Consider the following 27,861-nt stretch of genomic DNA (forward strand, 5'->3'; position numbering starts at 1 on the left):
ACATAATGTGCAGATTGGAATTAAATAAAATAACAGAGCAGAATATACCTCATCATTATATAAACATATAATCATCCTTGAACCCATCCTAATATTATATAAAGATATTTCTTTTTAAATGCACATAAATGCACATCAGAAATCACAATGTGCTGCACTTGACCCAGGTGAGGTGAATGGGTACCTGGTATGAATTTCTTGAAATGCAGAGCGCGTAACAGCTGCTCTGCTAAAGCCAAGGTAATTATGCTGCATTACTGTATAGCGCTGAGAGACTTCTGATAAAGTGTTAAGCGCTATATAAGCAAGTATAATTATTATTATCTTTATATTCGAGCCAGGAAAAAGAGTAAACTTTGGGGAATATTTTGCTGTTATAACTTGTATCCCATGAATGATTTCAAATTGGATTACTTCATAGACAGAGGAATAATGAGGGGGTTGATATTCCTGAGAAAGTTAATGATCAGATTTGATTATTTACATCTTCAGACAGGCTTTCCACATCAGGGGAGCGTTTCATAAAAAGGGCTTGTCAGACGTTTTATCCGACAAGTCCCATTTTATCCATTACCATAGAACAGTGCCTCTCAGCCAATCAAAATCAAGGTAAGTTGTCAGATCTCATATTTTTCCTAGAATTTGATTGGTTGAGAAGCACTGTTACTATGGTAACTGTTGGATAAAACAGGACTTGTTGGATAAAAGGTCGGACAAGTCCTTTCATGAAATGCTCTCCAGTATTGCATCAAAACCAGGTGGGTGTTTCATAAAGCTGTTCTTTAGTTACGAGCGACTTTAAGAACGACCGGTAATCCTTTCTTGTCGTAAATTTTGCACAACAAGTTTTCATTTGTTGAGTTTGTTGATTTAGTTCCTTTGTTGATTTAGTTCCTAAGAATGGATCACCAGTCATTCGTAAAGTTGTTTTTTAAGTCACTAGTAAGTTAAAAGAGCCTTATGAAATACCCACCTGGGTCTGCAGCGATCAATTTATAACTTTCTCTGTTCACTGGATTACAGGTACCTCTTACAATGCCCAGTTAGGATGGCAAGTTGGATTAAGTAAGGTAATAGACGATACAAACTTTACAGTTAAGTAATTAAGATCAATATAATTTTTTACTACAGCAATAGCATTCACACATCCATTATACATTCCCATTATTGAATATGACACATGTTTTTAACTTGGCAAACTTAAAAGGCAATGTTAAAAATGTAATGTACATGTATTTTAATTGGTATCAATTTATACAGGAAATACATAACCAAATTCATTACACATGTATGAAAGTCTGACTGTTGTATTTATCAAAGCAGAAGGTACATCCAAGTTTAATTTGATAGTATTTAATAATACACCACTGTGTGGTAAGAATAAAGGACATATTATGATAGAAGTGCATTTTCAATTTTACTTCAGAGCAAAAGAATGTCATATTAAATGGAAAAGTCATGATGGAGTTACAATTTAAAATGTATGAAAACTTTAGGATGAAAATTTTTTATATGATGATATAAACACTCCGAGAGCTATTTATTCATATATCTATTTGACCGTTTATTTACAAAGGTTGGCTTCATCAATGTAAACAGTACACTGTTTTAAAAGACAATCCTATTGATGGATTGATAGAAGCAGTGGGTTTATAAAGGGTCTTATCTCTTGATACAAAACTGGTTGAACAAAACACAGATCCTATTTGGTGTTAAAGTTTACTCTCAGTCAAGAGAGTTCAGGGCCACCTTCATTGCTCAATCTCAATCTCGCATCAATTCACATCAATCATATAGAACAGTCTTCAATGAAAGAATTTCCCCTCTTGGTAGATTTAAAATCTCACGATAACTTGATTATCTCTCATCCTGTTTTCTCTTCTTTTTGTTATGTTTCTTTTTCCAATCTTTTCTGCCTCATAAGCATCTAATCATGATGCATAGTAGATGGAACATTACACATGTCCAAATTATTATCATCAAATAATGGATGACTGATAGTAAATGCAACATAATTTTGATTTATTTAATGGCATGCACCACATGATAAAATGACACTTAATGATGAAAAGTGAATTAAATTACAATGGAGTCCTTCAACGGAATTCCTTCAGGTCGATGGCCATCTCAGATTGTAAAAGCTGGAAATATTCTCCACTGGGTGCTCAAACCCATATTACCCCAATTCTGATTTCGGGGTCAATAATCATAAAAGCAGTATGTTGAAAACTGCAATACATTTTAAACAGACGTCCCATAGCTGGATGGATGAATGGACCAGCAATGGAAGGAATGGTGATCTCAGGAGGGGGATTGAACCCTGATCTCTATAACTTAGCCTTTGGTGTTGGTGGTTTGAGTTGCTGTAGCTTCATGGCCAATCCCATGTTTCCACTGATCTTGAGCTTCCCAGAGAAGAAGGCCTGAGAGGGGAAATCAAAACCAGAGATTGGTTCATTCATATGTGGTAATAATCAGTGTATAGTACAAAATATAGACTGCCTGCTTTGAGGTGGATAGTTTTGGATATGACCCAGTATTCATGTATCCTCAGACATACTGGCCTTTATTCTCGAAAGAGGTTCAATTGTTCCATGGTAAAATACCATGGACTATGTAGATTTTGCACATAATGAAGTTTATTTCATCATGTACACTAAGAAATATCCAATCAAATGCATGCTTGTGGCAAAGGGAGCTAAAAGGGATGCGCGATAATACAAGAAATCTGTATAATCCATGGTTTTGTACCACGATACAATTAAAACCTTCTTTCGAGAATATGGACCACTAATGCCCAAATTCACAAAGGAATTTTCGAAAACCATCGGTTGTTAAGTTAAGCTTAATTTACCACGTATATAAAAAAAATATCCAATGTTGATGCACGCTTTTGTCACAGTGTGCCAAATTAACGCCTGCTGCTGTGTTTATACACGCTTTTTTTTTCATTCATGAGTTCAATGCTTTGAATCAATGAGTCCACTCTTCAAGACAGTGGACTCATAAATAAAATAGCGTGCTTAACCATGGCAACAGGCATCAATTAAGCGCAATGTGACAAAAGCGCACATCAGTATTGGATACTTTTCAGTATATGCAGTAAATTAAGCATAATTTCTGCAGGAAATCTGCATAAAACCATGAGTTAAATTGGGGGTTTTCAAATCCAACTTTATGAATTCGGGCCAATGTCTCATGCATTATACATGAGACTTCTGCATTGTGTGCCATCAAATATTAGATGTGCGATAACAACCAGAGTATAGTACAGCTATTGACTGTCTGCTTAGAGGTGGATAGTTCTGGGGCCCGTTTCATAAAGGACCTGCAACTGCTGTAACTTTTCCATTATGGCAACTACCATGGTAACCTTGATTTTGGTTGGCTGCTGAGCCCTGTTACCGTGGTAGATGCCATTATGGCAAAGTTACAACAGTTGTAAGTCCTTTATGAAACGGGCCCCAGAAGTATGTTCCAAGTAGCAAACAATAATAGGCATGAGACTCTCACACTAAAGGGCTACTGCTCATCCCAAAAATCTTGGCCTTTAGAAACTGCACATGTCTTAGTGTAGTAGGTTTCACGGTACACCATGTATTTTTCTTCTGTGGCAATTGATACATGGTGTACCGCGAGACCTACTACACTATTCTTCATCACCATGGAAACCTGCAGAAGTTGCACATGTCTTCATGGTATAAAGATGAAATGGGTTGATACTCACATTCTGAGGATTCAGTTTTCCAGTCATCAGATCAACCAAGTCGGCATCATTCAATTTAAATGTGCAATCGGCTTTCTCTGTAACAAAAAAAAGATTTTCAGTGAACATCTTTAAAAAAAAAATAGGACAACCATATTCAGAGTCATGTTATGTACAAATTAGTAAGCTCTAAAAACGGACATACTTCGGTTTTCGACTTGCACTCATCAGTCTGTCCATTTAAAGGCTATTTTACAATTTTGAGGTTCCAAACATTTATTTAGACTAGTAAGCAAATGATTGTTATTTTTACATTGAATTTCATCACACAATCACTCTCTAAATATTTTTGTTCAATACCAAACATTTATTTATATTAGTAAGCAAATGATTGTTATTTTGATGTTGAATTTTATCACAATCACTATCAAAAGATTTTTGCTAATTTCCTGAATTTTTAATCAATGCAAAGAAGCTTAATTCCATATTCATTTGCCCTTTACTGCTCAAATGTAAATCAAGATGGAAATAAACACAACAGATTTACACATGAAATTACACATAGGGTGATGAGTTTAAATAAAATTCAAAGCAAGAAAAGATATGGCATTACAAATGCTCATGTAAAAAGTGTCATGACCTATTTTGAATTTCTTTATAAGAGCAATTGGCACATGTATATTAGTTCCTGAATTCTGTAATATATGCAACTAAACATTTAAGCCTTACAGCGAAACTTACACTCAATAAAATCAAAGTATCTACAAATGCTGTAAACATTTTTTACACAACCAGTCATACAAAATTATAATTACTAGTTGGTTTGGTTCTTAGTTTGAAGGAGAATAGTTGAAACCTAAAACATACTTGATGAGTTCTTCTCGACAGATCCATTTCCATTTTTGACATCTACAATCCATGAAGCCGACTTTCCTCCCGGTCCTCCTGACACCTTGAAACCATACACGCCTTTGATTTTATCCACCATCTCCGCCCCTTTCTGAAAAAAAAAAAATATATATTGCAACAGGTTATAAAATCTTTTACAACCATAATGTGGTTGTGACCATAATTCTAAAGTGTTCTTGGGTCATGCAACTTACTTGCTTGAAAATGTCCACGTCGTGGAAGCAATAAAAGTATACCACTAGTGGAAATGACAGTGTCACAGTATCGCATATTCAAATTTTCAATATTAAACGAATTTGTGCGGAGTTTATCAAATACATTTAACATTCAGTTACATATAAAATCAATTTTACAAAATATCATTGAATAGTCCTAAAGAAATTGCACTTATTCTGTTGTATATTCAATATACCATTGATGTGTCTGATAAACTCGTCATGAACTAGGTATCCGAGCTAATAGCAGGGCCCACTGGGAGACCCAAGGTACATATACCATAATCATTATCATCATTATTATAATAACTATTTGAATACAGGAAATTTCAAAGAATAATGCTTGAAACTCTCTGAAGTGATGTCTGTTTATGTAGAATTACCCATAACATGAATTATTGTCTGTCATCATTCTATCCATTGTTCTTGTATTATCCGTCCTGCAGTAGGCCTACATGTATATTGCAAATATTGTTATTATGTTTTTATGAATGTGGAAGTATATGAAAATACTCGAAGTAAGGGATAATTGATATTGTACCTCTTGGAGAACATTCTCAATTTCTCTAAAGATAGCTTCACATTTGAATTCCTCTGCAGAGGTTAGATTGGCCTGGAGGTTATACCTGCATAAAAGAAAATGATATGAAAACAAATATACTTTTATATTTAGCCTTCCTTTGTCTATGATACTAACAACCCATCTTCTTATATATTTCTTTTATTTCAGTCCCACATATAGATTTTGATGTTTTTAATTCAACATGAGTTTTAGCTTGTCTTGCTATATAGAAAGCCCATTCTATATTTGAAGCACACAAGCTAGCATTTCTCAAAGGTAGCTTTCAGTGCCACAAACAGGATTGCATGATGCACAAACTACCTCTAAAATATCTTATTGCAGTCCCACATATATATTTTAATGCTGGTGAATCAGTCCGACTAGTAGCTTCATTTCAGTCCCACATATTGAATATCACGTTGGGGAGCTTACCTCGGTCTGTCTCCTTGTGGGAATCCCATCCTGTATAATCCACACACTACTGCTCCTCCGAGTCCGATGTTGTGTTGCAGAGCTAGTTTAGCGCCCTCTACCTGTCTCTTGCCTGCTAGACCTCGTAACTGCCAACAAAGCTCAGCGCACTGTGCTAGACCTGGAAAGAATATTGGCAGAGAAAGAGAGAGAGAGAGAAGGTGAGACAGAAGAAGACAGGGAGAGAGTTATAGAAAGAGAAAGAGAGAAACAGCAAAAGACAGAGAACAAGAAAGAGAGGGGGAAAAAAGACAGCAAGCGGTATAATTTGTGGGGGCATCGTGGTCTGGTGGTTATGACTCTCGTCTTTCAATATGAAGGATGTGGGTTCGATTCCAAGCCATGGCGTGTTTTCCTTCAGCAAGAAATTTACCGCATTGTGCTGCACTTAACCAGGTGAGGTGAACGGGTACCCAGTATGATAAATTCCTTGAATGCTTCAGTTCCTACATGGCAGCACAGCAAAAGCCGAGGTAATAGTAGCAGCGCTTTGTATCCTCAGGCAAAAAGCGCTTAATAAATCCAGCTATTATTATTATTGTAATACTTTCGAATAAAATTGACGCAGAAAGCGAGGTGCTTAGTACAGAGCAATACAATGAATAGGACTTAAATGATCATAATCACTAGAGAATCAGAAGAGGAAAAGTGATACAGATGTTAATGATGGTGTTAACGTGGAGCGTTGTGGCCCAGTGGATTAGTCTTCGGACTTTGAAACAGAGGGTCGTGGGTTCGAATCCCAGCCATGGCGTAATTTCCTTCAGCAAGAAATTTATCCACACTGTGCTGCACTCAACCCAGGTGAGATGAATGGGTACCCGGTAGGAAGAAATTCCTTGAATGCTTTGAGCGCCTAGGCAGCCCAGCTAAAGCCGGGGTAATAATAATAGCAGGGCCCGCTGGGAGAACAGTTTTCGGAACTGAAGCGGCTTCCCTGGGTAAATATACCTGTATTATTATTATTATTATTATAATGATCAAATACATTTAGTAACAGTGCCGTTTAGATGGTCTAAAATTAGGATAACAGAAACCATCATAAGTACTGGTATCCAATAGTCATATGAATCAAAATATCAATAATGTATTACATGGTAAATAAAATGTAAATCAAACTAATGATTAATGCACTCACCAAATGATCAACTAAAGGTATGAATATCACTAACACTACAGATACCTAGAGGTACACTATGCAGCTTTTATCATAGAGCGTAACATGTATGTACATAGAGTAGATACTCCAGGCTTATCTCTATTAATTGGGTTAAACTCAATCAATGCAACCTTTGACCCTGGATTCCATATCTGCTACATGCAGTGATTGTACTAAGATGAACCACACAAGTGATTTAGCCAAGGATGTACATGTAGATGATTATTAAATATGGTGAATATGTCAGTAAAATCACTCCATATTTCTTTTGAGGGACAGTGGGGGAGGGGGCAAAGGGCTGGGGAATTGACAGTACTAATCAAACCTGAACACCCTATATATTAAAGATCCAACAGACTGCAAGATATCGGTAATTAAATGGGCTTTCTTTTGGTTTATACATGGAGACAATGCAAAGAGAGAGTGGAATGACAAGAGGAGTGAGAGCAGAGTGACAGGGAGGGGGGGGCAAAGGAAAGGGGAATTAACAATTATCAAACTTAATTACCCTATATAAGATTCAATAGTACACAATAATTGGTAATTAAAAAATGAAATAAAAAGTACCCTTTCTTTCTGTTTATACATGGAGACAATGCAAAGAGAGAGTGGAATGGCGAGAAGAGTGAGGGTAGTGTGGCAGGGCAGGAGGGTTGGGGAATTGACAATAATATAGCCTTAACACTCTGAAGTATAGCCAATCAACAGGTACACAATAATTGACAAGCTTGCCAATTTCTCTTATCATATGATAGGGGCTCGGCAATCAGAGCATGGTTTAATGATTAACCTTTGTTACAAAGTTCAAGAAGTGAGATACGTACACGAAGAGGTGGGTGGATATGGAGGAGAGGACACTCTGTGGCCTGTATTCTGAACTCTGGTTTAACTTAAACTCTGGGGGCCGTTCCATACAGCTGTTCATAAGTTAAGAGCGACTTTAAGAATGACTGGTGAACCTTTCTTGCGCGCTAAGTAATCACCAATGAACATATCACTCACCACAGGAAAGGATCACCAGTTGTTCTTAAAGTCGCTCTTAGCTTACGAACAGCTTAATGAAACGGCCCCCTGGGAAGCATTTCATGAAAGACTTGTCAGATATTTTATCCAACAAGTCCCATTTTATCCGACAATTACCATAGTAACACTGCTTCTCAGTCAATCAAAATGAGGAAAAGATGTCAGATCTGACAACTTGTCGGACGAAAATGTTAAAGAAACGCTCCCCAGGTCTAATTTTTTGTTTTTTAACTATGGATAGCAAATTTTTACAGGTATCTTTAACAGTACAAGTTCAATTTATCAACTAATTTTACATTCAAATCATTCATAACTGAAAAAGAATTCTCCATCGTTAAAACATGAGGAAGGAGCCAAGTAAAGAAAGGAAACATAGGCCTACAATGTAAATAAAATTTTGACATGTTTGGCTTCTCATAATTTTAGTAAAGAGTTAGACCACGGTCTAATTCAACCCTGAGTTCAGAATACAGGCCTGTAAATCTACACTTTTATAAGCAGTTCCAAACTGTAAAGCCCAATGCAAACTCTACGGTAGGACTACTAAAATCAAAATAAAGTCTAGTTCGAGCCTCCCTGTAGGTACAAAATCAAATTCAATTCCAGATTCTAATGACATCATCGGCAACGACTTGGAAGCCAATTTGGACTTTACTTTGACCACAGGGCTTGACGCAAAGCAAAAATATATTTTTATTATTCCTAACATTATGCTGGACATCAAATAAAATAATTTCAAATTTAATGCAAAATGTGATTTATTTAAAAAATGTGTCACATAGGATTGCATAGTATGCGTTGGGCTTTATATTTTTCATAAGCAGTTACAAACTGTTGATGAAAGTTACATGCATATCTCTTCATTTCAAAGAGAATGATGGTTATCAAGGTTGGATTTGGATTATTACTTACCCCAAACTTTGATTTCAGGATAATGCAATATTTTGCCCAACATAAGCTGATAAACAATGTGATAATTTATTTATATTGGTATTAATATCATCATTTCCATATATTCAAATTAACTAAATCAAAGCCATCAACAGTAGTATACAAAAAAGCAATATGATGTTGCAATCATCAATATGTTTTTCTTTAGTCTCACCTGTGGCTCCGAGAGGATGGCCCTTAGAAATGAGACCTCCACTTGGGTTGACGACAAACTTTCCTCCATACGTATTATCACCACTGTCTATGAACTCCCCAGCTTTACCTGAAAATACAAAATAAATTTACTTTTAACTTGAGCTTTTTAGAGACTGCATGGTTAGAAAAATTTTCACAGTAGTTTACATCAATATTATTTGTCACGTACAAGTCTTCTAGAACAGCAGTTTCACAGGTATCATGTTGGCAGTAATAATTGTCTTCTTTTGTGTCCATCATCTAGAACTTAAAGTAAATGTCAGATATATGGCCAGAACTTGGCACATTGTATGCCATTCCTATTAGCAGCTTTCAAAACTTCTTGGCCATATTGCAGTAACAATAATATTAGGAATATTTTGCTTTTCTCATCTAAGATTCACTTTATCAAAAGTCTTTAAGTGTTTCAAAAATGCAGAATAGTAACCTTGGCTTAAGCATTACAGATCTTCTCTTTAACTTTTCTCCAAGCTCAATATTGCTGGCAGTGAATTCAGTAAATCTAAAATCTAACATTTTATACCCTTTTCTCACAGGCGAAATGTTCCTTTACCCTGAAATGCAGGTGGGGCTAAATGGCCTGCAAAATAGCAGGGTTAGCCAGTCAATTGCGGTGTTAAACATGAAAATCCGGGGATAATAGTTATTGTGAGAAAAGAAACCCGGCACAGCCAAGGACCGGTGTTCCATGTACATGCATGCCCTAGCAGCAACATAACCAGCGCTGTTGTCCAATCAGAGATAAGCGCTCATGAATGGCTACCACTAGTCTGGGACGAGTTTTGTGTGAGAAAGGCAAGTATTTCCTGAAACGGGGATAGGCAGAAAATTTGGCCCTTGCGAAAAGGAAAAAATATAGTACAGGACTCACGATAGTCCGGGGTTAAGAAAACGTCGTGAGAAAAGGGTACCAGATACATGTATGTCCACACTGACAGGAAATTCTCGATTTAGTTCACACCCCCAGTGACCATCTACCAATCCTTCATCTCTGACCTATCCCTTCTGGCTCTCCTAAAACTCTCATTTCATTCTAAATATTATGAATTCTGAATGGAAGTGTTACATGTAAGCAATGGTATACTTTATTCATAAATGAAGTCAAAATAAAATTGCAACAAACTGTCTAGCAAAATGTCCAAGGGGGGAGGGGGAAGTGAATAAAAAATGTCACTTTGTTATCTGCCCCCAGCCCCCCCCCCAAAAAAAAAAAAAAAAAAAACATTGTCCTTTTTTGTACAAGCTTAAATTTTCAGCTGCATTTACAGTTTACTGAAGAACTTACCTTCATCACAGAGTCCCAGTGCTTCGTATGTGATAAGTTCATTGGCTGCGAAACAGTCGTGTAGTTCCACCACATCTACGTCACTAACACTAGCTCCTGTCTTGCTGAATAGGGTCTCTGCTGCTCGCCTTGTCATGTCATAACCAACCTACATAAAACATGAGTCAGTCAGTCACTGAAGTAAATTATAATTTACATACATGTATACACTTTTCAAGTGCCTTGTCTGTTTCTAGAAAATTGCTATAAAAGTGGTTTGTGATATTCCGCACATTTGCGCGTAGTTACTCAAATGGCTTTGTTTTTATTTAATGTGCAGCATTGGATATACTAAGAGAGCAAATTTCATACCAATGTTTTTTGTAAAATTATAAAATGACACATTTGATCAAAATCTCACAAAGGGTATCATTCATTATTTATTTAATTTGACAATATTTAAAAAAATTGTTTGGGGGGGGGGTAAGTAACCCCGGCAGGATTTATTCCTTGAATGCATGAGCGCTGAAAGGCAGCTCGAGCTAAAGCCGGGGTAATAATAATGATAACATCGCGCCTCGGAATAGAATATTTCTAGATAGATGGCGCTATATAAATGCCTATTATTATTATTATTACTTTACAATATTGTGCATACAGTGTAATAAAAAAGTTAATATTCCACCCCCTCCCCCCATCCCTCTGGTCCACGAGATGGGTCCATATAATCAGACTCTAATCACAGATCACTCTTTATGTATGAATCCCACAACCAGCTGCTGGTTACCACAGGGGAATTCCCTTCAACGATAAATATTTCACCACACCACAACAGCCTACATTCAATTCATTCCAGTAGGCTTTATGGGATATTATTATGCACTAGGGGCACATTCTTTAAAAAAAACATCCAGTGGTGACTTTTAACAAAAAATACAACTACATAACATAGATATGGCAAAATCTAAGTTCATTTTTGTCACCACCTCAAGGATTTGGGCATTTCTAGCACATTTTTGTTCACCATTTAAATGAATTTAAAGGCTTACCTTTCAAAGTGATTGCTGAAATTACTATTCAAAATCAAGCTATTTTACATTATACTCAAAATTTCTGCAGAACATATGTTGACTTTAATACACAATTTCACAATTTTTTAAAATTGTTTTCGCAGATATCTAGGCACCATGTAAAAGAACATATATTCCCCTAATCACAGCACACATTCTTACTAATATTACATGTGTACTACTAATAGTAATAATAGCAATATGCAAAATTTACAGTTTATAGCACTTCCTAAAATGTTTCTCGGCTACCCTGATCAGGTGCTTGAGCACATAAGGAAGTCCTTCCTACCGGGTAAATCATTTATAAATACACCTGGGTGGAGAGTGGCAAATGTAGATAAACGCCTAGTACTAGTACTTACTAGCTTCATAGAGCTCTTATCTTCAAATGTGTTTGGTTTATCTGTTTTCATTGTCATGCCAGCGATCTCGACAGCCTGATCCTGCAAGCCATGATTGATTACAAAGTCTTCGTTGCACAAGATGGCCGCCGCTGCTCCATCAGATGTAGGACTAGAGGAAATAAGAATTTTGAAACTTTGTCAATTTGAATCTTAAAGATGGCTGCCGCTGCTTCATCAGATGTAGGACTAAGGGAAATACGAATTTAGAAACTTTGTCAATTTAAATTTGAAAGATGGCCACCGCTGCTATATCAGATGGAAGATTAAGGAAATAAGATTTTAGAAACTTGTTCAGTTTATATTTCAAAGATGGCTGCCACTGCTACATCAGATGAAAGATTAAGGAAATAAGATTTTAGAAGCTTGTTAAGTTTAAATTTCAAAGATGGCCGCTGCTGCTACATCGGATGGAAGACGGAAGAAATAAGAATTTGGGAACTTCTTCAATTCAACTTTGAAAGTAAATGGTAATGGATAGCCAATTGTGATAGGTATCAGAACAGTACAAATTCAATTCATCACCTCATTTTGTACTCAAATGATTAACACCTGACTAGGAATAATTTCTTAAATAGTTATCTTCATCATTAAAACATGAGTAAAGATCCAAGTAAAAACAGGAAGCACAAGTTAGACCATCCCCTGAATTGAACCAAACTTTAAAAAAACAGGCCTCTGTGTCTTCTATGACCCCCCTGCCAAAAAATAACAGGTGATGTGAAAAACACATATATTTATGAACTGTCTTGAAAACTAGCACATGAATCTTACCAGCATTCCAATTTTGTAAGTGGTTCATAGACTTTTGGCGAGTTCCTTATCTCTTCCATAGAGTATTCCTTTTGAAATTGAGAATTCCTACATAAAAATTACATATTATATTCATTAGCAGGATTTACTTTGTGTTTTATTTATACTAAGGATAGAGGCCCTAGATAATTACTAAACAATCATGTCAAAAGTCAATTTACTGACAGAGAGATATCTTTGAATTCGGTGTTCACAAAGGTTATCTGATTGATTAAACTTGCATGTAACCATACATTTAGTTCCATTCAAATAAATTTCATTCATATCCATATTGTACATACTGTATGTTTAGAGATAAAAAAATAATGTCAGTTTTCCTAAATGGCAGTTTTCATAAATTTAATTGTCTGATTTTAGAAAATGTAAATATAATTATTTAACACTGAAAGTAACATCATAGAATACATCACGTGATCAATTCACTTCAAATACGAGCATGACTATATCATCTACATAAATGAGAAAATGAATCAATTAGCTAGCCTAAAATCTAAAGAAACTTGCATACATCATTTCATTTCATCGACACTTCAGGACAAGGGTAAACTTTGTATACAAGATGCTTTAAAGTACAATACTTAGCCTTACATGAAACCTTGTAACACCAACTGCAAATTCTAAAGTGAAGCTAATCACTGACCCTATTACTTACGGGTTGTTAGTTGAGTGCTTGTGGTTCTTGTAAGCGATCTTGGCCAAATGTTCTGGTGTGGTTCCTAGTTATAGTGTAAAAAGAAACATTAACTTTAAAAAATAAATAAATCATAAAACGGCATCATTTATATCTTAAACTACCAACATCTGAAACAAGGAGATGCTTAAAAGCACCTATATGAAACAGTATCATTACCCAGATTTTTCTATGTTTGTAGCAAGACAGGGTTTATTTTCTACCATATGATACCCATATAATTAACCCGAGTGGAGAGAGGCATTCAAAGATAAATGCTTTGAACAAAAATTGCTCCACCAAGGCAGGATTTGCACCACAACAATGGCATATGTTAATAACCATGGGAGGTTTTCATGAAGGCAATACTAGTAAGTTTCCATGACAACATTGTTCTTAACCACTCAGATGCAAGGATTCAGTACATTATGTAGGTCAGAAGGTAATAGAAGCCAGTGAAAAAAATTACAAGACAAAATAAAACTTCCCCTAACAACCATATACTGTACATGTACCAGAATTTTACAGAATTCAAATTTCTTAGATGAGAGTGATTACTGTAACAAACACCTATAGATGTCAAGATGTACAATTTCTTGATCCACAAATTATTGGTTAACTATGAGGCATGAAAACAATACTTCAATTTCATCTGGAAGAGCGCATTTGATATTCGTAGGATGCATGATGTAGTATTAATTACATGTACAATGGATGGATAATAGGTGCATTCTTTATTTTCTTCAAAGTTTGCACTTTTCTGTTGAAAATGACTGTAAACTGTCAACATGTAAACCTACAAGTACAAGTATGAAGAAGTGAGATAGCTAAAAATTGAACACTGAACCTACTATCAAACTGAGATAAAGTTTTCGAGATAATATAACTTGAACAAGAGATACAGGCACCAGGGGTCACAAAAATAGCCATTAAAGGACAATCATAAAGAAAAAAGATAAAGAAATCTGATAATCGTTTTTTTTTTTCATTAGAGATTCTATTGAGTAAACACTTGCAGAGAATTCAAAATCTGTGAATATAATTCCAACAAGTTTGAGTCTGTCTGACATTATTTTACAATACATGTAGAATAATGGAATTAAATCAATCAACCAATAAACCAAAAAACAAATTGTAAGGCTTTGTCCCACTGCACTTACGGATGCAAAGAGGATGTAGAACGTAAAAAAAAAATCTTGCCATTCGCTGGAAAACGTTATGCATCCGATGTGTACTCTTTGCATATGTGTTTCATACACTCTGTATCCATTGAGCATCCGTTGACTGTGATTTCATTTTTAGCCAATTTTGTCAATTTCTGGAGCGGATGAAAACGGATGGAGCCACCCCGAAATTTTGATCGTCCACTTTATCCTTTATGCATACGCTTTGTGTCCTCAAGCCAGTGGGACTGGACCTTTACTCACTCCTCTATTACTCTCTTTATCCTTTATTTTCTTCTTTCTACCTTTTCAAAACCATTTGAAAAAAAAAAACAAGAAAAGAAAAGTAATAATTACCATATTTCTGCATGTGCTCTCTTCCAGCATTACCAAACAGCTGAGCAGCCATCGGAGATGGAGTAATATCATGAAGTTCAGACATCACTTCAACAAACTTCTCCATAGGATTAGCACGATCTTGGAACTACAAGAAAAAAATGAAATGGTTTAGAGTCAACAATAAGATATCAAGATTGAGAACATTTGTGACCAGCCCCCCCCCCCAAAAAAAAAATATATAATTATGCTAAGGTAAAATTGATCTTGTACCCGTACTTTGATTTGTATCTGTATTTGATTTATATTTGTCATGGAAATGAAAATAAACTTCTTGAAAAAAATAAAAAATAAAAATAAGTTGTAGAGGTGTTTTGGCTCAGTGGATGAGTCTCCGGACTTTGAACCAAAGGGTCCTGGGTTTGAATCCCATGACCACAGCACTTGCATCCTTTGGCAAGGTGAGTCTCCAGACTTTGAACCAAAGGGTCCTGGGTTTGAATCCCACCACAGCACTTGCATCCTTTGGCAAGGTGTTTATCTTCCTTTGCCACTCTCCATCCAGGTGTACTACCTGGTAGGAAGAAATTCCTTGAATGCTCAAGCATCCGATAAGAGTAGCCGTGCTTAAGTCGGGGTAATAGTATGCAGCGCTTTTAATAACAAGTGGAACGCCTCTGGCAGTCTCGCCTGCATTACGCAATTTAATATAGCAGCAGTGCTAACTTTGAAAACTAGTACCGGTACTATAAAATAATCATTCACAAAAACATCATTCATATAATGACATAATACCACGTTCATTGACCATAAATGACATTTGAACGGAGACTTAAGACTGTCAACTACACCCATGTCCACATTTCATTCACTCTATCCATAAACTTTCAAAGTTATGATGGCACTTCAACAATTACCCCAACATGGCCTAAGTTTATTGACCTTAACTGACCTTTGACTTGGTTTTGTGACCTGAAACTCACAGGGGATGTTCAGTGATGCTTGATTACTCTTATATCCCAAGTTTTATGAACTAGATCCATAAACTTCAGAGTTAGGATGGTAATTCAACAAATACCCCCAACACGGCCAAAGTTCATTGACCTTTAATGACCTTTGACCATGGTCATGTGACCTGAAACTCGTACAGGATGTTCAGTGATACTTGATTACTCTTATGTCCAAGTTTTATGAACTAGATCCATAAACTTTCAGAGTTAGGATGGTAATTTAACATATACCCCCAACACCACCAAAGTTCATTGACCTTAAATGACCATTGACCATGGTCATGTGACCTGAAACTCGCACAGGATATTCAGTGGTACTTGATTAACCTAATGTCCAAGTTTCATGAACTAAATCCATAAATTTTCAAAGTTATGATGGTAATTCAACAAATACCCCCAACTTGGCCAAAGTTCATTGACCCTAAATGACCTTTGACCTTGGTCATGTAACCTGAAACTCAGGCAGGATGTTCACTAATACTTGATTAACCTTATGTTTAAGTTTCATGGACTAGATCCATAAATTTTCAAAGTTATGATAGTAATTCAACAAATACCCCCAACTTGACCAAAGTACATTGACCCTAAATGACCTTTGACCTTGGTCACGTGACCTGAAACTCGAGCAGGATGTTCAGTAATACTTGAATAACCTTATGTCCAAGTTTCATGAACTAGGTCCATATACTTTCTCATTTCAAAAACTTAACCTTAGGTTAAGATTTGATGTTGACGCCGCCGCCGTCGGAAAAGCGGCGCCTATAGTCTCGCTCTGCTATGCAGGCGAGACAAAAACATTTTAACACAATCTCTGTTGCTTATTATTATTATTATTATTAATAAACTCACCACGGTGGGTTCTCTGTAAATAGCCACAATACTAATTTGGTATTCAAAAGGCAAAAATTAGAAAACAATTGGCTTACAAATCTGAAAGATTAATTCTTCTTCTTCACACTGTGAAAATTTGAAGTTGTCAAGTTGAATTTTAAAAAAAGATACAAGAGTTTCTTTATCACAAATTTTTGCAGTCTCACCGCGATTACACAGCATGCACATCTCATGCTTGAGTGTACCCCAAACTTCAAACCTTGTTTCCTCCTTATTCTTTTTTAAGCTCTCACAGAATTCCTTAGAACTGCATTCAATCAAGTACTTGTGAGATTTATTGTTAATCGATTATGACAATTTATATATATCATTTTAGGCTTAGTAGAACATGCTTTTTCAAGGTTCATAATTCACTTTGGGGGACTTATTTCACAGATTAAATTCCTAGTTGTATGCGGTACAGAAAGCACTATCGCATTGTTCAAATTACATGTATACATATAAACGCTAGGACGTGCGCTAAATGCCGCTAATTAAATTAATTAACAGATTGAACATGACATATCATATGCGCATTGGCATTTATTAAAGCATGACTCACTGAACTCTCCCCCTGAAGTTATTAAACACATTTATAGGGGCTTGGGTCTTAGGTGTGAGGTAGCGGTATTCTTTTACAAAATATGTGATGTATTACTCCATTCATAATCGATTCATAAAATCATCCTAACAGTTTGAGAATTCAGACTAAAAATTTCATGTTTTACCTGGTGTGAAAAAATCAGCATATCAACCATCTGGCTTTAAACAGTATAATCATTACCATTACTTTCATGAAGCTGAATCTTAATGCATACTGTATGGTGAATAATGATGAAATACAATTTCTCTTCATTCTGAATAAATTTCTGTATGGATCACGAACTGGCAACCTATCCTGATAAATTCAGAAAATAACATCTTCCCTGTATACATTGGTTTTAAATTATATGAATAAGTTTGGTTTTATGAGACCCTCAAATTTCACAAAACCTTCTAGATGTGGAGATTCATGTAAACAGGTTGCATGTGAGATATTTGACATAATTATACAAATGAGATGTTCTGAACACAGTCTACAGTATTACCTGACTTTTGCTTACTTTCCAGAGCCCAAAACATCTTGTTTTTCTTTTTGCCTAATTGATTCTGTTGAATGTATGGTAACTTAAATTTCTGCACTAATGTGCACACTGATATAGATTAGTAACCAACAGTAATGTAATCAAATACATTTGCAAAAAGACATGCAGGGCAATTCCATAGGTTGGTGGACATGAGCTCAATGTGTCTTTGTACATATAGCCCATCTGAACCGTAACGTGAGTAACCACTTTATCTGCACCCCTAGTAAAAACCATGTGTTCTTTATTTTTTTAATTATACACAAATTTGTCTCCCTAATATACTTCTTTGAAATGGATATAATCAACTTTTATAAAAGCCTTGTATGAGGACACTTTTCACTTATGTCCACTTTTCATTATATGCATGTCCAAATCATGTAGCATGAGTAACCGACACATTTCAAAGATTTGCCAGGAGCGTAATGAAATTTCCCAAGTTTTGTTTTTATACAAAGGATAGTCAGACTGCGTACTATGTTGTGATAAAGAGATGTTTAGTTCCTATCAATAATAATGGAGTTACAGCTCCAAGTATGAGTCAAGGTGTCTCCAAATGTAACGTGGGTAACCATGGAATAGCCCTGCACATCTTTTGAACATTTTTTTTAACTCCCCATCCCCCCAAAAAATGCAAATGGGTTTATGACATACCTGTGTAGTTAAAGAGCCTCGCTGCATCTTTTCAAAACCCAGCGCCATGACGCAGTTTGCTCTACCGCCCTCTACCAGCTGCTTGGCCAGGAACAGTGCAGTGGATCCTGTGGCACAGGCATTGTTAACCTGAAAAATATCAAAAACAATGATTAAGAAACAGTCGACCCTACTGACATAAAAGTCAGCTTTTCATGAGTCAGATGATATCCTACATGTAAGTCAACAAATAGGCCCTTTTTCAGACCAGAATATGCAAATATGTGTTATCCAAATTTTTTTGCCTGTTACTCAAAAAGATTTCTGTCATCCCAAAAGATTTGACTATGTGCATTGTTTGTGTATACTTTATTACTGGAAAGATTTTGTACTTGTACATCATCAAACAAAACAAATATGTTCACAAATTTATACAGACAGCGCTTTAAATGAATATAACTAGTATCACTATTTTTTTATGATTATCAATGTTTCAATAATAATTACAATCATTATTAGTAATATTATCATTATTTGTTTATCCTCATATTAACAAACAAGATTGTCTTTCGTTTCACCAGTTATTTGTACAAACATGGTTCAAGGAAATGAAGACAAGGGCCCCCGTCTTACAAAGTGGTATGATTGATGCAATCTACCTCAAGTATAGTTTGGAAATCCATCAATGTCATAATTTTTTTTCTTTAGGAATTTTGCACAAGGTCTTTGAAAACAAAGAGAAGCATACTGAATCGTCCAGAAAACAGTGACTGTATGAACATACATCATTTCTAGAATATATGTTGAACAAAAAGGTATTTCAGATGTTGACGTTGCTGGCTTTCCATAGTTGTGGTTAATTGGATAATTCTTAACTCTTTGTAAGACGGGCCCCAGAGTTTGCAATGTCAGGAATACTCACATTGTAAATGGGGATTCCAGTCATACCAATCTCATACACTGCCCTCTGTCCACATGTAGTATCCCCATAGACATATCCGCAGACGGCCTGTTCCACTGCATCGAAGGGGAGTTTGGCATCCTCTAGCGCTGCCTGGCCCGCTTGCTTGGCGAGGTCATGGAAGTCCCCAAAAGCTTTGCCAGGCTTGAAGAACTTGGAAAGAAATAACAAATGAAAAGTACAGTGTAGTTTTTTTTTCTACTTCTAAACTAATGTACTTTAAGTAGATAGTCTTTGTCAAGGTTTTTTATTGTCTTACTAAAGGGAAAGTTAACCCTGAAAAATGTTAGTTGTAAAAATAGCAGTAAAAATAATGAAATAGACTGGTGAAGGTTTACGGAAAATCTATTAAAGATTAAGAAAACGATTATGAAAGTTCATCTGTGTTGGTAAAAGATAACGATTTTGTTGAACTTTGGTTCACAACACAAAAAACAGAAAATAACGAAGAGTTACCTCGAAATTTTCGGCTGCTAACTGCAACCTTCGTCAGCGATGTGACCCGATTTGACCTTAGTGACGTAATGATCGATGATCGGGTCGTAGACATTCGGAAGCTTATAACTGTGCCAAGCATCTTGCCTACATTCTGTCACCTTTAGTTGGTCAGACTTGTCACCATGTAACTGATTCTCAATCTTTTGCTGAATGTATTAAGAATGCGCGTGTTGAGGAAGACGAGGAACTGAGATCATATGACGTGACAGCTCTTTTCACTTCAGTTCCTATTGACAAGGCCCTGAAGATTATCCAATCCAAACTTCAGAGCGTGAACACTTGGAAAGATAGGACTCGCCTATCAGTGGACCACATTGTGAAACTGTTGGATGTTTGCCTGCGATGTACTTATTTTGTTCACAATGGCATATATTATCAGCAGATCCATGGAGCAGCGATGGGATCGCCAATTTCCCCCATTGTTTGTAATCTGTACATGGAACATTTTGAACAATTAGCTCTTGAGTCAGCACCTCATCCTCCAATATGGTGGTTTCGATATGTTGATGATACACACACTAAACTCAAGAAAGAATTCTCGCAGGAATTTACTGATCATCTGAACTTGATTGATCCGGACATTCAATTCACCACTGAAGGTGAGGAAGGACGGTCGCTGGCATTTCTTGACACTTTGACGGTTATTCAACCAGACTGCAACTTGGATATCAAAGTTTACCGTAAACCTACGCACACCGACCAATACCTGAACTTTTCCTCTAATCACCCACTTGAACATAAGCTTGGTGTGATCAAGACTCTTTTCCATCGAGCGGAAGCGGTTATCACAGATCCAGTCACCGTTTCTGAGGAAAAAGCACACGTTAAACGGGCTCTCTCCAAGTGCGGCTATCCTAGTTGGGTCTTCAACAAGATCGATAACTCAGCTAAAGGAAAGTCTCCGCCTAGAAAGGACAACCCCAAGCCACCCAAAGGACAGATTGTACTTCCGTACGTTAAAGGATTATCGGAAGCCCTTCGTAGGAATTTCAGTCAATTTGGCATTAGGGTGTGTTACAAACCAACAAGGACCCTTAGACAGTACTTGGTTGCGCCGAAAGATAAGACAGAGAAGAAGGATATCACCGGTCCTATTTATTTGATTCCTTGTCAAGGACAGACGACTAAGGGTCTATGTCAGGAATCTTATATAGGAGAAACAGAACGTTCCCTTAGGACAAGATTCCTTGAACACCGACGCCCTAGCTCCACTTCCTCCGAGGTATCTCAGCACATCCACATCGAATCCCCTGGCCATTGTGTTGACATCAACAAGGTACAAGTGCTGGACAGGGAGCCGCGGTACTTCGAGAGAGGTGTGAAAGAGGCCATCTACATCCGGGCGTTCAGACCTTCTCTCAACAGAGACGGGGGGCGATACAAGCTTCCGAATGTCTACGACCCGATCATCGATCATTACGTCACTAAGGTCAAATCGGGTCACATCGCTGACGAAGGTTGCAGTTAGCAGCCGAAAATTTCGAGGTAACTCTTCGTTATTTTCTGTTTTTTGTGTTGTGAACCAAAGTTCAACAAAATCGTTAAAGATTAAGAAAGTTATTAGAATTTAAAGTTTTGGATTTGGATGTCATAAACGAGCAGCTGCCCCATATGTTAAATGTAATAAAATGCATAACATTTATTTCAATTTTTTAATGGTTCGTAATGACTTATTTTTGTTTACTTTTTAGAAACCAGTGTGAAATGATTTGTGTATTGATATACTGAAGGTACAGTAAAAACCATTTTCAATTTTCAGAGAAAATGACATTTCATTGATATTTTACCATATGGTATGTAGGAAAGCTGCTCGCATATGGCGTTACAAATCAAATAATTAAACATCTGAGAACTTTTTTTTAATTCTTTGATAGATTTTTCTCAAACCTTCTGCAATATTTTTTTTGCTATTTTTACAATCAACTTTTTGTCAGGGTGAACATTCCATCTAAGGGGTAAAAACTATGCTGAAAAAATAATATCTGGGCCCCGTAACACAAAGGTTCTCGCTAAATGAAATGGCCTAGATCCAGATCATTGTTGCAGGCGCATTTTGCTCCGTAGACTGACCAGGAACCAATCAGACTTTTTTTTTCAAATTAGTGAATAGGATCGCTAACCCTTCTGCTACGGGGCACAGGTGCGAAATGGCTTAATCATTTGATTTGAGCAAGGGTATTTCCTTTAAAGGAGAATGAAACTCTTGGAGCAAGTTAGCTTTTGTGAAAGCAGAAAAATCAAAGAATAAGATCAACAAAAGTTTGAGTGAAATAGGACTAGCAATAGAAGAGTTATGAGCATTTGAATGTCGAGATCACTAATGCTATGGAGATCCTCCAATTGGCAATGCGACCAAGATCTATGATGTCACAGATGAACAACTCTCCCCTTTTGGACACTGAAAATATACCCCAAACCATATCTTTTTGCTCATTCTAATCATATGACAAACGATTCATCAATGATATAATGTTGTGAAACCTCTGTACTTGTCCTCTCAGTCTCATAAAGAGAACACCTCACCTTGTGATAGACTTTATAAAAGTGAGAATATAAGTGAAATAAGTACTAAGTAATGAGGGAGTTGTACGTGTGTGACATCACAGATCTTGGTCGCATTGCCAATGGGAGGATCTACATGGCATTAGTGATCTCGACATTCAAATGCTCATAACTTTCTTATTATTCATTCAATCTTCCTCAAACTTTCAACAATATGTTTCTTTGATTTTTCTCTTTGATATGGATTCAGCTGGTTTCAAGGGTTTCATTCACCTTTAAGAAAGTTCATCAGTTGGCCATTCTGCAATGAATACAGACCGGGAAATGGTTTTCAATACTATCTACAACTGATATAATTACCATTAAAAATGCCAAAGAAATATCTGAGAAAATGATTGTTGGAATCATATCTTCCATCATTTAATGCTGCACTGGGTTTGCACTAAAATGACATGTACTTATGCTAGAAGAAACAGCAGCTTCTAGTTTTCATTGAAAGCTGCATGGTAATTCATCAAACTTTTAATGAACCACAAAAAATGTAATTCATGGAATTCATGATTAATACTCCACTGGACAGCAGAATGTGTGACTGCACAAAATCAAAGATTTGAAAAGTCATAACTTTATCAGCTTTGAGAGATAAAATAAAATGTGCATGGACCATGGTTGGAATTATAATTGTGTCCTGAGCGATGTCAGCTCTGTGTAGACCTAGTAATACTCAATTTGATAATTAATAATGATAATGAAAAATAGTCTCAGAAATTTTGAGAGATGCAGACCCAGGACCAAAATCCAGTTAAAACCAATTAGGGCAAAACCAATTGAAACCAGTTGGCCAACTGGTTTCAATAGGGAAATTGGAACAACTGGTTCCAATTGAAAACCAGTTGCCAATTGGTTCCAGTTATAACCAATTGGTTCCAATTGAAAACCAGTTGCCAATTGGTTCCAGTTAAAACCAATTGGGCAACTGGAACCAGTTGGCAATTGGTGTAAATTGGTTCCAGTTGTTCAAATTTCCCTATTAAAACCAATTGAATCCAATTGGAGGCAACTGGTTTCAATTGGTTCCAGATGAAACCAATTGGAGGCAACTGGTTTCAACTGGAACCAGTTGAAACCAATTGGTTTCCAACTGGATCCAATTGGAACTTCCAGTTGAAATGAACTTAATTAGTTACAAATTAATTAGCATTTGCACGAACTATTGCTCATGCCAACATAGAAGCAGTGTTATATGTCTATTAATACCAATGTAAAGGGCATTGATAAAATACAGACTTTCATATGTATATATTTATATGGAAGATCTTCAAATATATGTATTTTTATTTGATGTAATTTGGTAACAGTTAGTGGTGTACTAATTATCCTTTAATCTGTTTTAATTATAATCTATAACATTTATGAACATGGTTTTCACTGCTAAGTATTCTAAATACTTATCTTTAAAAAGTGTGGTACTTGAAATTGAAAAGAATTAGATAGATACATTGTTAATGATGATGAATCTCATAAAACATTAATATGTGCACACTGGCAGATAATATGCAAATTAACTGGTTTCAATTGGATCCAGTTGGGTAACTGGAAAATTTCCAATTGGAAACCAATTGGAAATCATTTCCAGTTACCCAACTGGTTCCAGTTTTATTTCCAGTTACCCAACTGGTTCCAATTAGAATTCATTTCCAGTTACCCATCTTTCCAGTTAGAAGTCATCTCCAGTTACCCAAATTCAACCAATTGGTACCAGTTACTGAGTTAGGATTTCCAGTTACACACTGCATGGTTCAAGTTAGGATTTCCAGTTACCCAACTGGTTCCAGTTAGAAATCATTTCCAGTTGGAAGTCATTTCCAGTTACCCAACTGGTTCCAGTTACCCAACTGGTTCCAGTTAGGACTTCCAGTTGCCCAACTGGTTCCAGTTGGGATTTCCAGTTACCCAACTGGTTCCAGTTAGAAATCATTTCCAGTTGGAAGTCATTTCCAGTTACCCAACTGGTTCCAGTTGGGATTTCCAGTTACTCAACTGGTTCCAGTTAGAAATCATTTCCAGTTGGAAGACATTTCCAGTTACCCAACTGGTTCCAGTTAGGATTTCCAGTTGCCCAACTGGTTCCAGTTGGGATTTCCAGTTACCCAACTGGTTCCAGTTAGAAATCATTTCCAGTTGGAAGTCATTTCCAGTTACCCAACTGGTTCCAGTTGGGATTTCCAGTTACTCAACTGGTTCCAGTTAGAAATCATTTCCAATTGGAAGTCATTTCCAGTTACCCAACTGGTTCCAGTTAGGATTTCCAGTTGCCCAACTGGTTTCAATTGGTTTCAACTGGAAATTGTTAAATTCCAGTTAAAACCAATTGAAACCAGTTAAAACCAATTGAAACCAATTGAAACCAGTTGGAAATCCAACTGGTTTCAATTGGATTTTGGTCCTGGGGATCTAACAACTGAACATTAGATTTTCAAACATGCCGGTAAGCCAATTTTTTACATCTACCTTAATTCTTCATCTCCTCCTCCGCCTCCACCACCTCCTCCTCCTTCCCGTTGTTTTATTGAAGTTATTAATGTTCTTCTTCTTTTCTTTCTTCTCCTTGAAGTCCTTCTTCATGAAATTATAGGTTTTATCAATCATGTTCATTTCGAGAAGTTATGATACATTACAGATATGAATTTATGAAACCACAAATATAACTTGGTTCTAAGTAAAGGGCATGCAAGGACGGACATGGACAGTCAATATCATCATGGACCTTAGACAGGAATAACCGTCGTTTCTGGGGATTTATTCAACAATTTCTGACATTTTACTGTAATCCCCATTTATGTATGGTGAGTGGAGCCAACGTAGTTCAGCGGAACAACCAAAATACAGAGACTGAAGCTTTTGGTCTACATGGACCTATACTAGTATTTCATGCACCTGCACCGCAAATAAAAAGAAGAGTCAAACTCAAGACTGGTACAAAAAATATATTTTAAACATAATCACTTACCTTCGTCATACCTACTCCAACAACAAATACTCGCTGAAGATTCGACATCACTGCTGCAATATTCTGTAACAATTAAAATGAAGAAATTCAGGAAAATCCAACTTGGTGTGAGAAAACAAACAGTCGTTTGTTTGCTGTTGCAGCAGAAAGATCCAGATCGGCACTTAGCTACGGTACGGTACGGCTACGCGGCTGGAGCTGGCTGACCTGGCCGGCGGAATTACTGACGTGACCCGAGCAACTCAGCAAGAGAGAACAATATTGGCACTGGTACTATTTCGCAGCAGCTTGGGGCCCTGTATGTTGTCACGTGATACAGGGGGGGGGGGGCGGGGCGGGGTGGCCTGAAATATGGGGCGGGGCCGGGGGCGAAATTATTTTTCCCACCGAGTTCTGGACCAACATATGAATATTCATGACTTGAGTCTTCGGATTGAGAGTACGCATGCGCGTGGACTTGGCCTCGACCTAGTCTGCAGGCACAGACCCTGATTGGAACTATGATCAACAAGTGTGCCTCCACGCAAAGACTAGCACATACAAAACTTGCTGTTCCAATACAGGCACAGACCCTGATTGGAACTATGATCAACAAGTGTGCCTCCACGCAAAGACTAGCACATACAAAACTTGCTGTTCCAATACAGGGTCTGCATAATCTTCCAAAAATCATTTCTCACGCTCCAAATCTGGACCCACCTCCTTCTTTCAGAGTCACTTTCCATTGGCTAGTAAACATTGTCAATCAGCCTCCCAGGGGAACTGCTACCAGTGCCCAGTGAGAAGATAATTGATAACTCAGATACGATTTAACCAGTAGTTAATCCAACATAAACAATGTCCCATGCCCAGAAAACCCTCCAGGGATCTTGTGGTCTACATCCAAATGCAGAAGTGGTCATTATAATCATGGACCTAGGTCCATGTTATAATTATAGGGCCTACTGTAGGCCATACCATAGGAAATAGTCACATATCCCTGCTAGAACAACATCTTCCAGTCCTAAGAAGGGAAGTACACGTAAGCTATACAAATGTCTATTTCTTGTATTGGCTCATTATAGTTTGTTCCAATACCAATATTCTTCAAACAGTTTCTTTATATCTTTCTGTCGGGTCATTTTTTCACTTTATATAGGTTGGAACTTCCTTCATGTATTTTATTAGCCCTATAATAGATTATGAATATAACTAAGGATCAAGGACAAGTTCACCCAACAAAGAAGTTGATTTGAATAAAAAAAGGAAAATCCAACATTTTATAACACTGAAAATGTCCTCAAAATCGAATGTTAAATAAGAAAGTTTAATCACATTTTAAAGTTTCGGTTAATTTCACATACAGTTTTCCACATCCTGGTCCGATTTGCAAATGAGGAGACTATCCACTTTTTTGCATTTGATTATGTGAAATATTCTAATTTTCTCCTCATGTCAAATGAAACAACGACCAATTCCTCCCTGAACATGTTGAATCAGCTTTTTTATTACTATGGTTCAGTTAACTTGGTCCTTATTGCACAATTCAAACAATAACAAACAAATTAAATAGTGAGTTAGGGTTATAAACTGTCTCGTTTGCATCCCAGGTGTGCATGTCACATCACTGTTTTGTGAAAAAGAAGCGAAACTTTAAAATATCATACATTTCTTATTTTACGTCCGATTTTGATGAAATTTTCAGCCTAGCTAGTTTGATTTTCCTCTATTTATTCAAATAAAAAAGTATAGGGTGGACTTGACCTTTAAGATTTCATATAATTTGCACGAAGTCCATTTCTCTTTGGCTCTCATTTTTCTTTCATATTCTCCACATTTATTTGATTCTATCTCATTACTCCTTAATCACTTTTCTTTTTTCTAGTTAAATATTATTACATCTTTAATTCCAATCTGTCATCACTACAGCCAGGGCTGTTGGCAACAGAAAACTGTGTGCAGGTTATTAATGGTAAAATTAAATTCAAATACTTAAAAAAAAACAGTGAAGACTTTATATTCACAACTTAAAATGGCATGTAAAATGAGAAAGACAATGATGTCCCTCATTTTATACTTTTTCTTTCTTCTTCTTTCATTAAAAAATAGTTTTAACGATATTTCAATGTTTACAGATTTGACATAAAAGACCAACTTGACTGAACATATTAAATGTTAGTACCATGGCAATGCCACATGTTTAGAAGAGAAAATTTTGCTTCACGTGACGATGAGGAGAAATTTGAAACATCAATATTCAATATATTAAAATACCAAAAAAATAGTGAGTGATGTCGTCATAGTCCCCTCATTTGCATACCGACCAGCAGTGGCGTACTGTGGGTCACGGCATGGGGGGGGGGGGC

At 36.5% G+C, this 27,861-nt stretch overlaps 1 protein-coding gene across 1 annotated transcript; it reads right to left on the reverse strand.

The window, feature by feature from the left end:
- Positions 1-244: 244 nt before the first annotated feature.
- LOC129270999 (sterol carrier protein 2-like) lies at positions 245-25,957 on the reverse strand. Its single transcript, XM_064107103.1, has 14 exons — positions 25,517-25,957; positions 19,468-19,659; positions 18,567-18,695; positions 14,930-15,056; positions 13,392-13,455; positions 12,701-12,787; positions 11,888-12,038; positions 10,477-10,624; positions 9,151-9,258; positions 5,825-5,984; positions 5,372-5,456; positions 4,574-4,706; positions 3,728-3,804; positions 245-2,423 (listed from the first exon to the last, which is right to left on the reverse strand). The coding sequence occupies exons 1-14, from the start codon at positions 25,562-25,564 to the stop codon at positions 2,328-2,330; spliced, it is 1,605 nt and encodes a 534-aa protein (XP_063963173.1). The 5' UTR covers positions 25,565-25,957; the 3' UTR covers positions 245-2,327.
- Positions 25,958-27,861: the final 1,904 nt, after the last annotated feature.

Source organism: Lytechinus pictus, chromosome 11 (assembly GCF_037042905.1).
Source record: "Lytechinus pictus isolate F3 Inbred chromosome 11, Lp3.0, whole genome shotgun sequence".
Taxonomy (NCBI): Eukaryota; Metazoa; Echinodermata; class Echinoidea; order Temnopleuroida; family Toxopneustidae; genus Lytechinus; species Lytechinus pictus.

Coding starts and splice junctions, on each gene's coding strand:
- LOC129270999 (XM_064107103.1), bottom strand. CDS start 25,564: ATGTCGAATCTTCAGCGAGTATTTGTTGTTGGAGTAGGTATGACGAAG. Junction 19,660..25,516: donor TTGGAGTAGGTATGACGAAG/GTAAGTGATTAT, acceptor TTTCTTTCCAAG/TTCTTCAAGCCTGGCAAAGC. Junction 2,424..3,727: donor GAAAACTGAATCCTCAGAAT/GTGAGTATCAAC, acceptor TTCCCCTCTCAG/GCCTTCTTCTCTGGGAAGCT.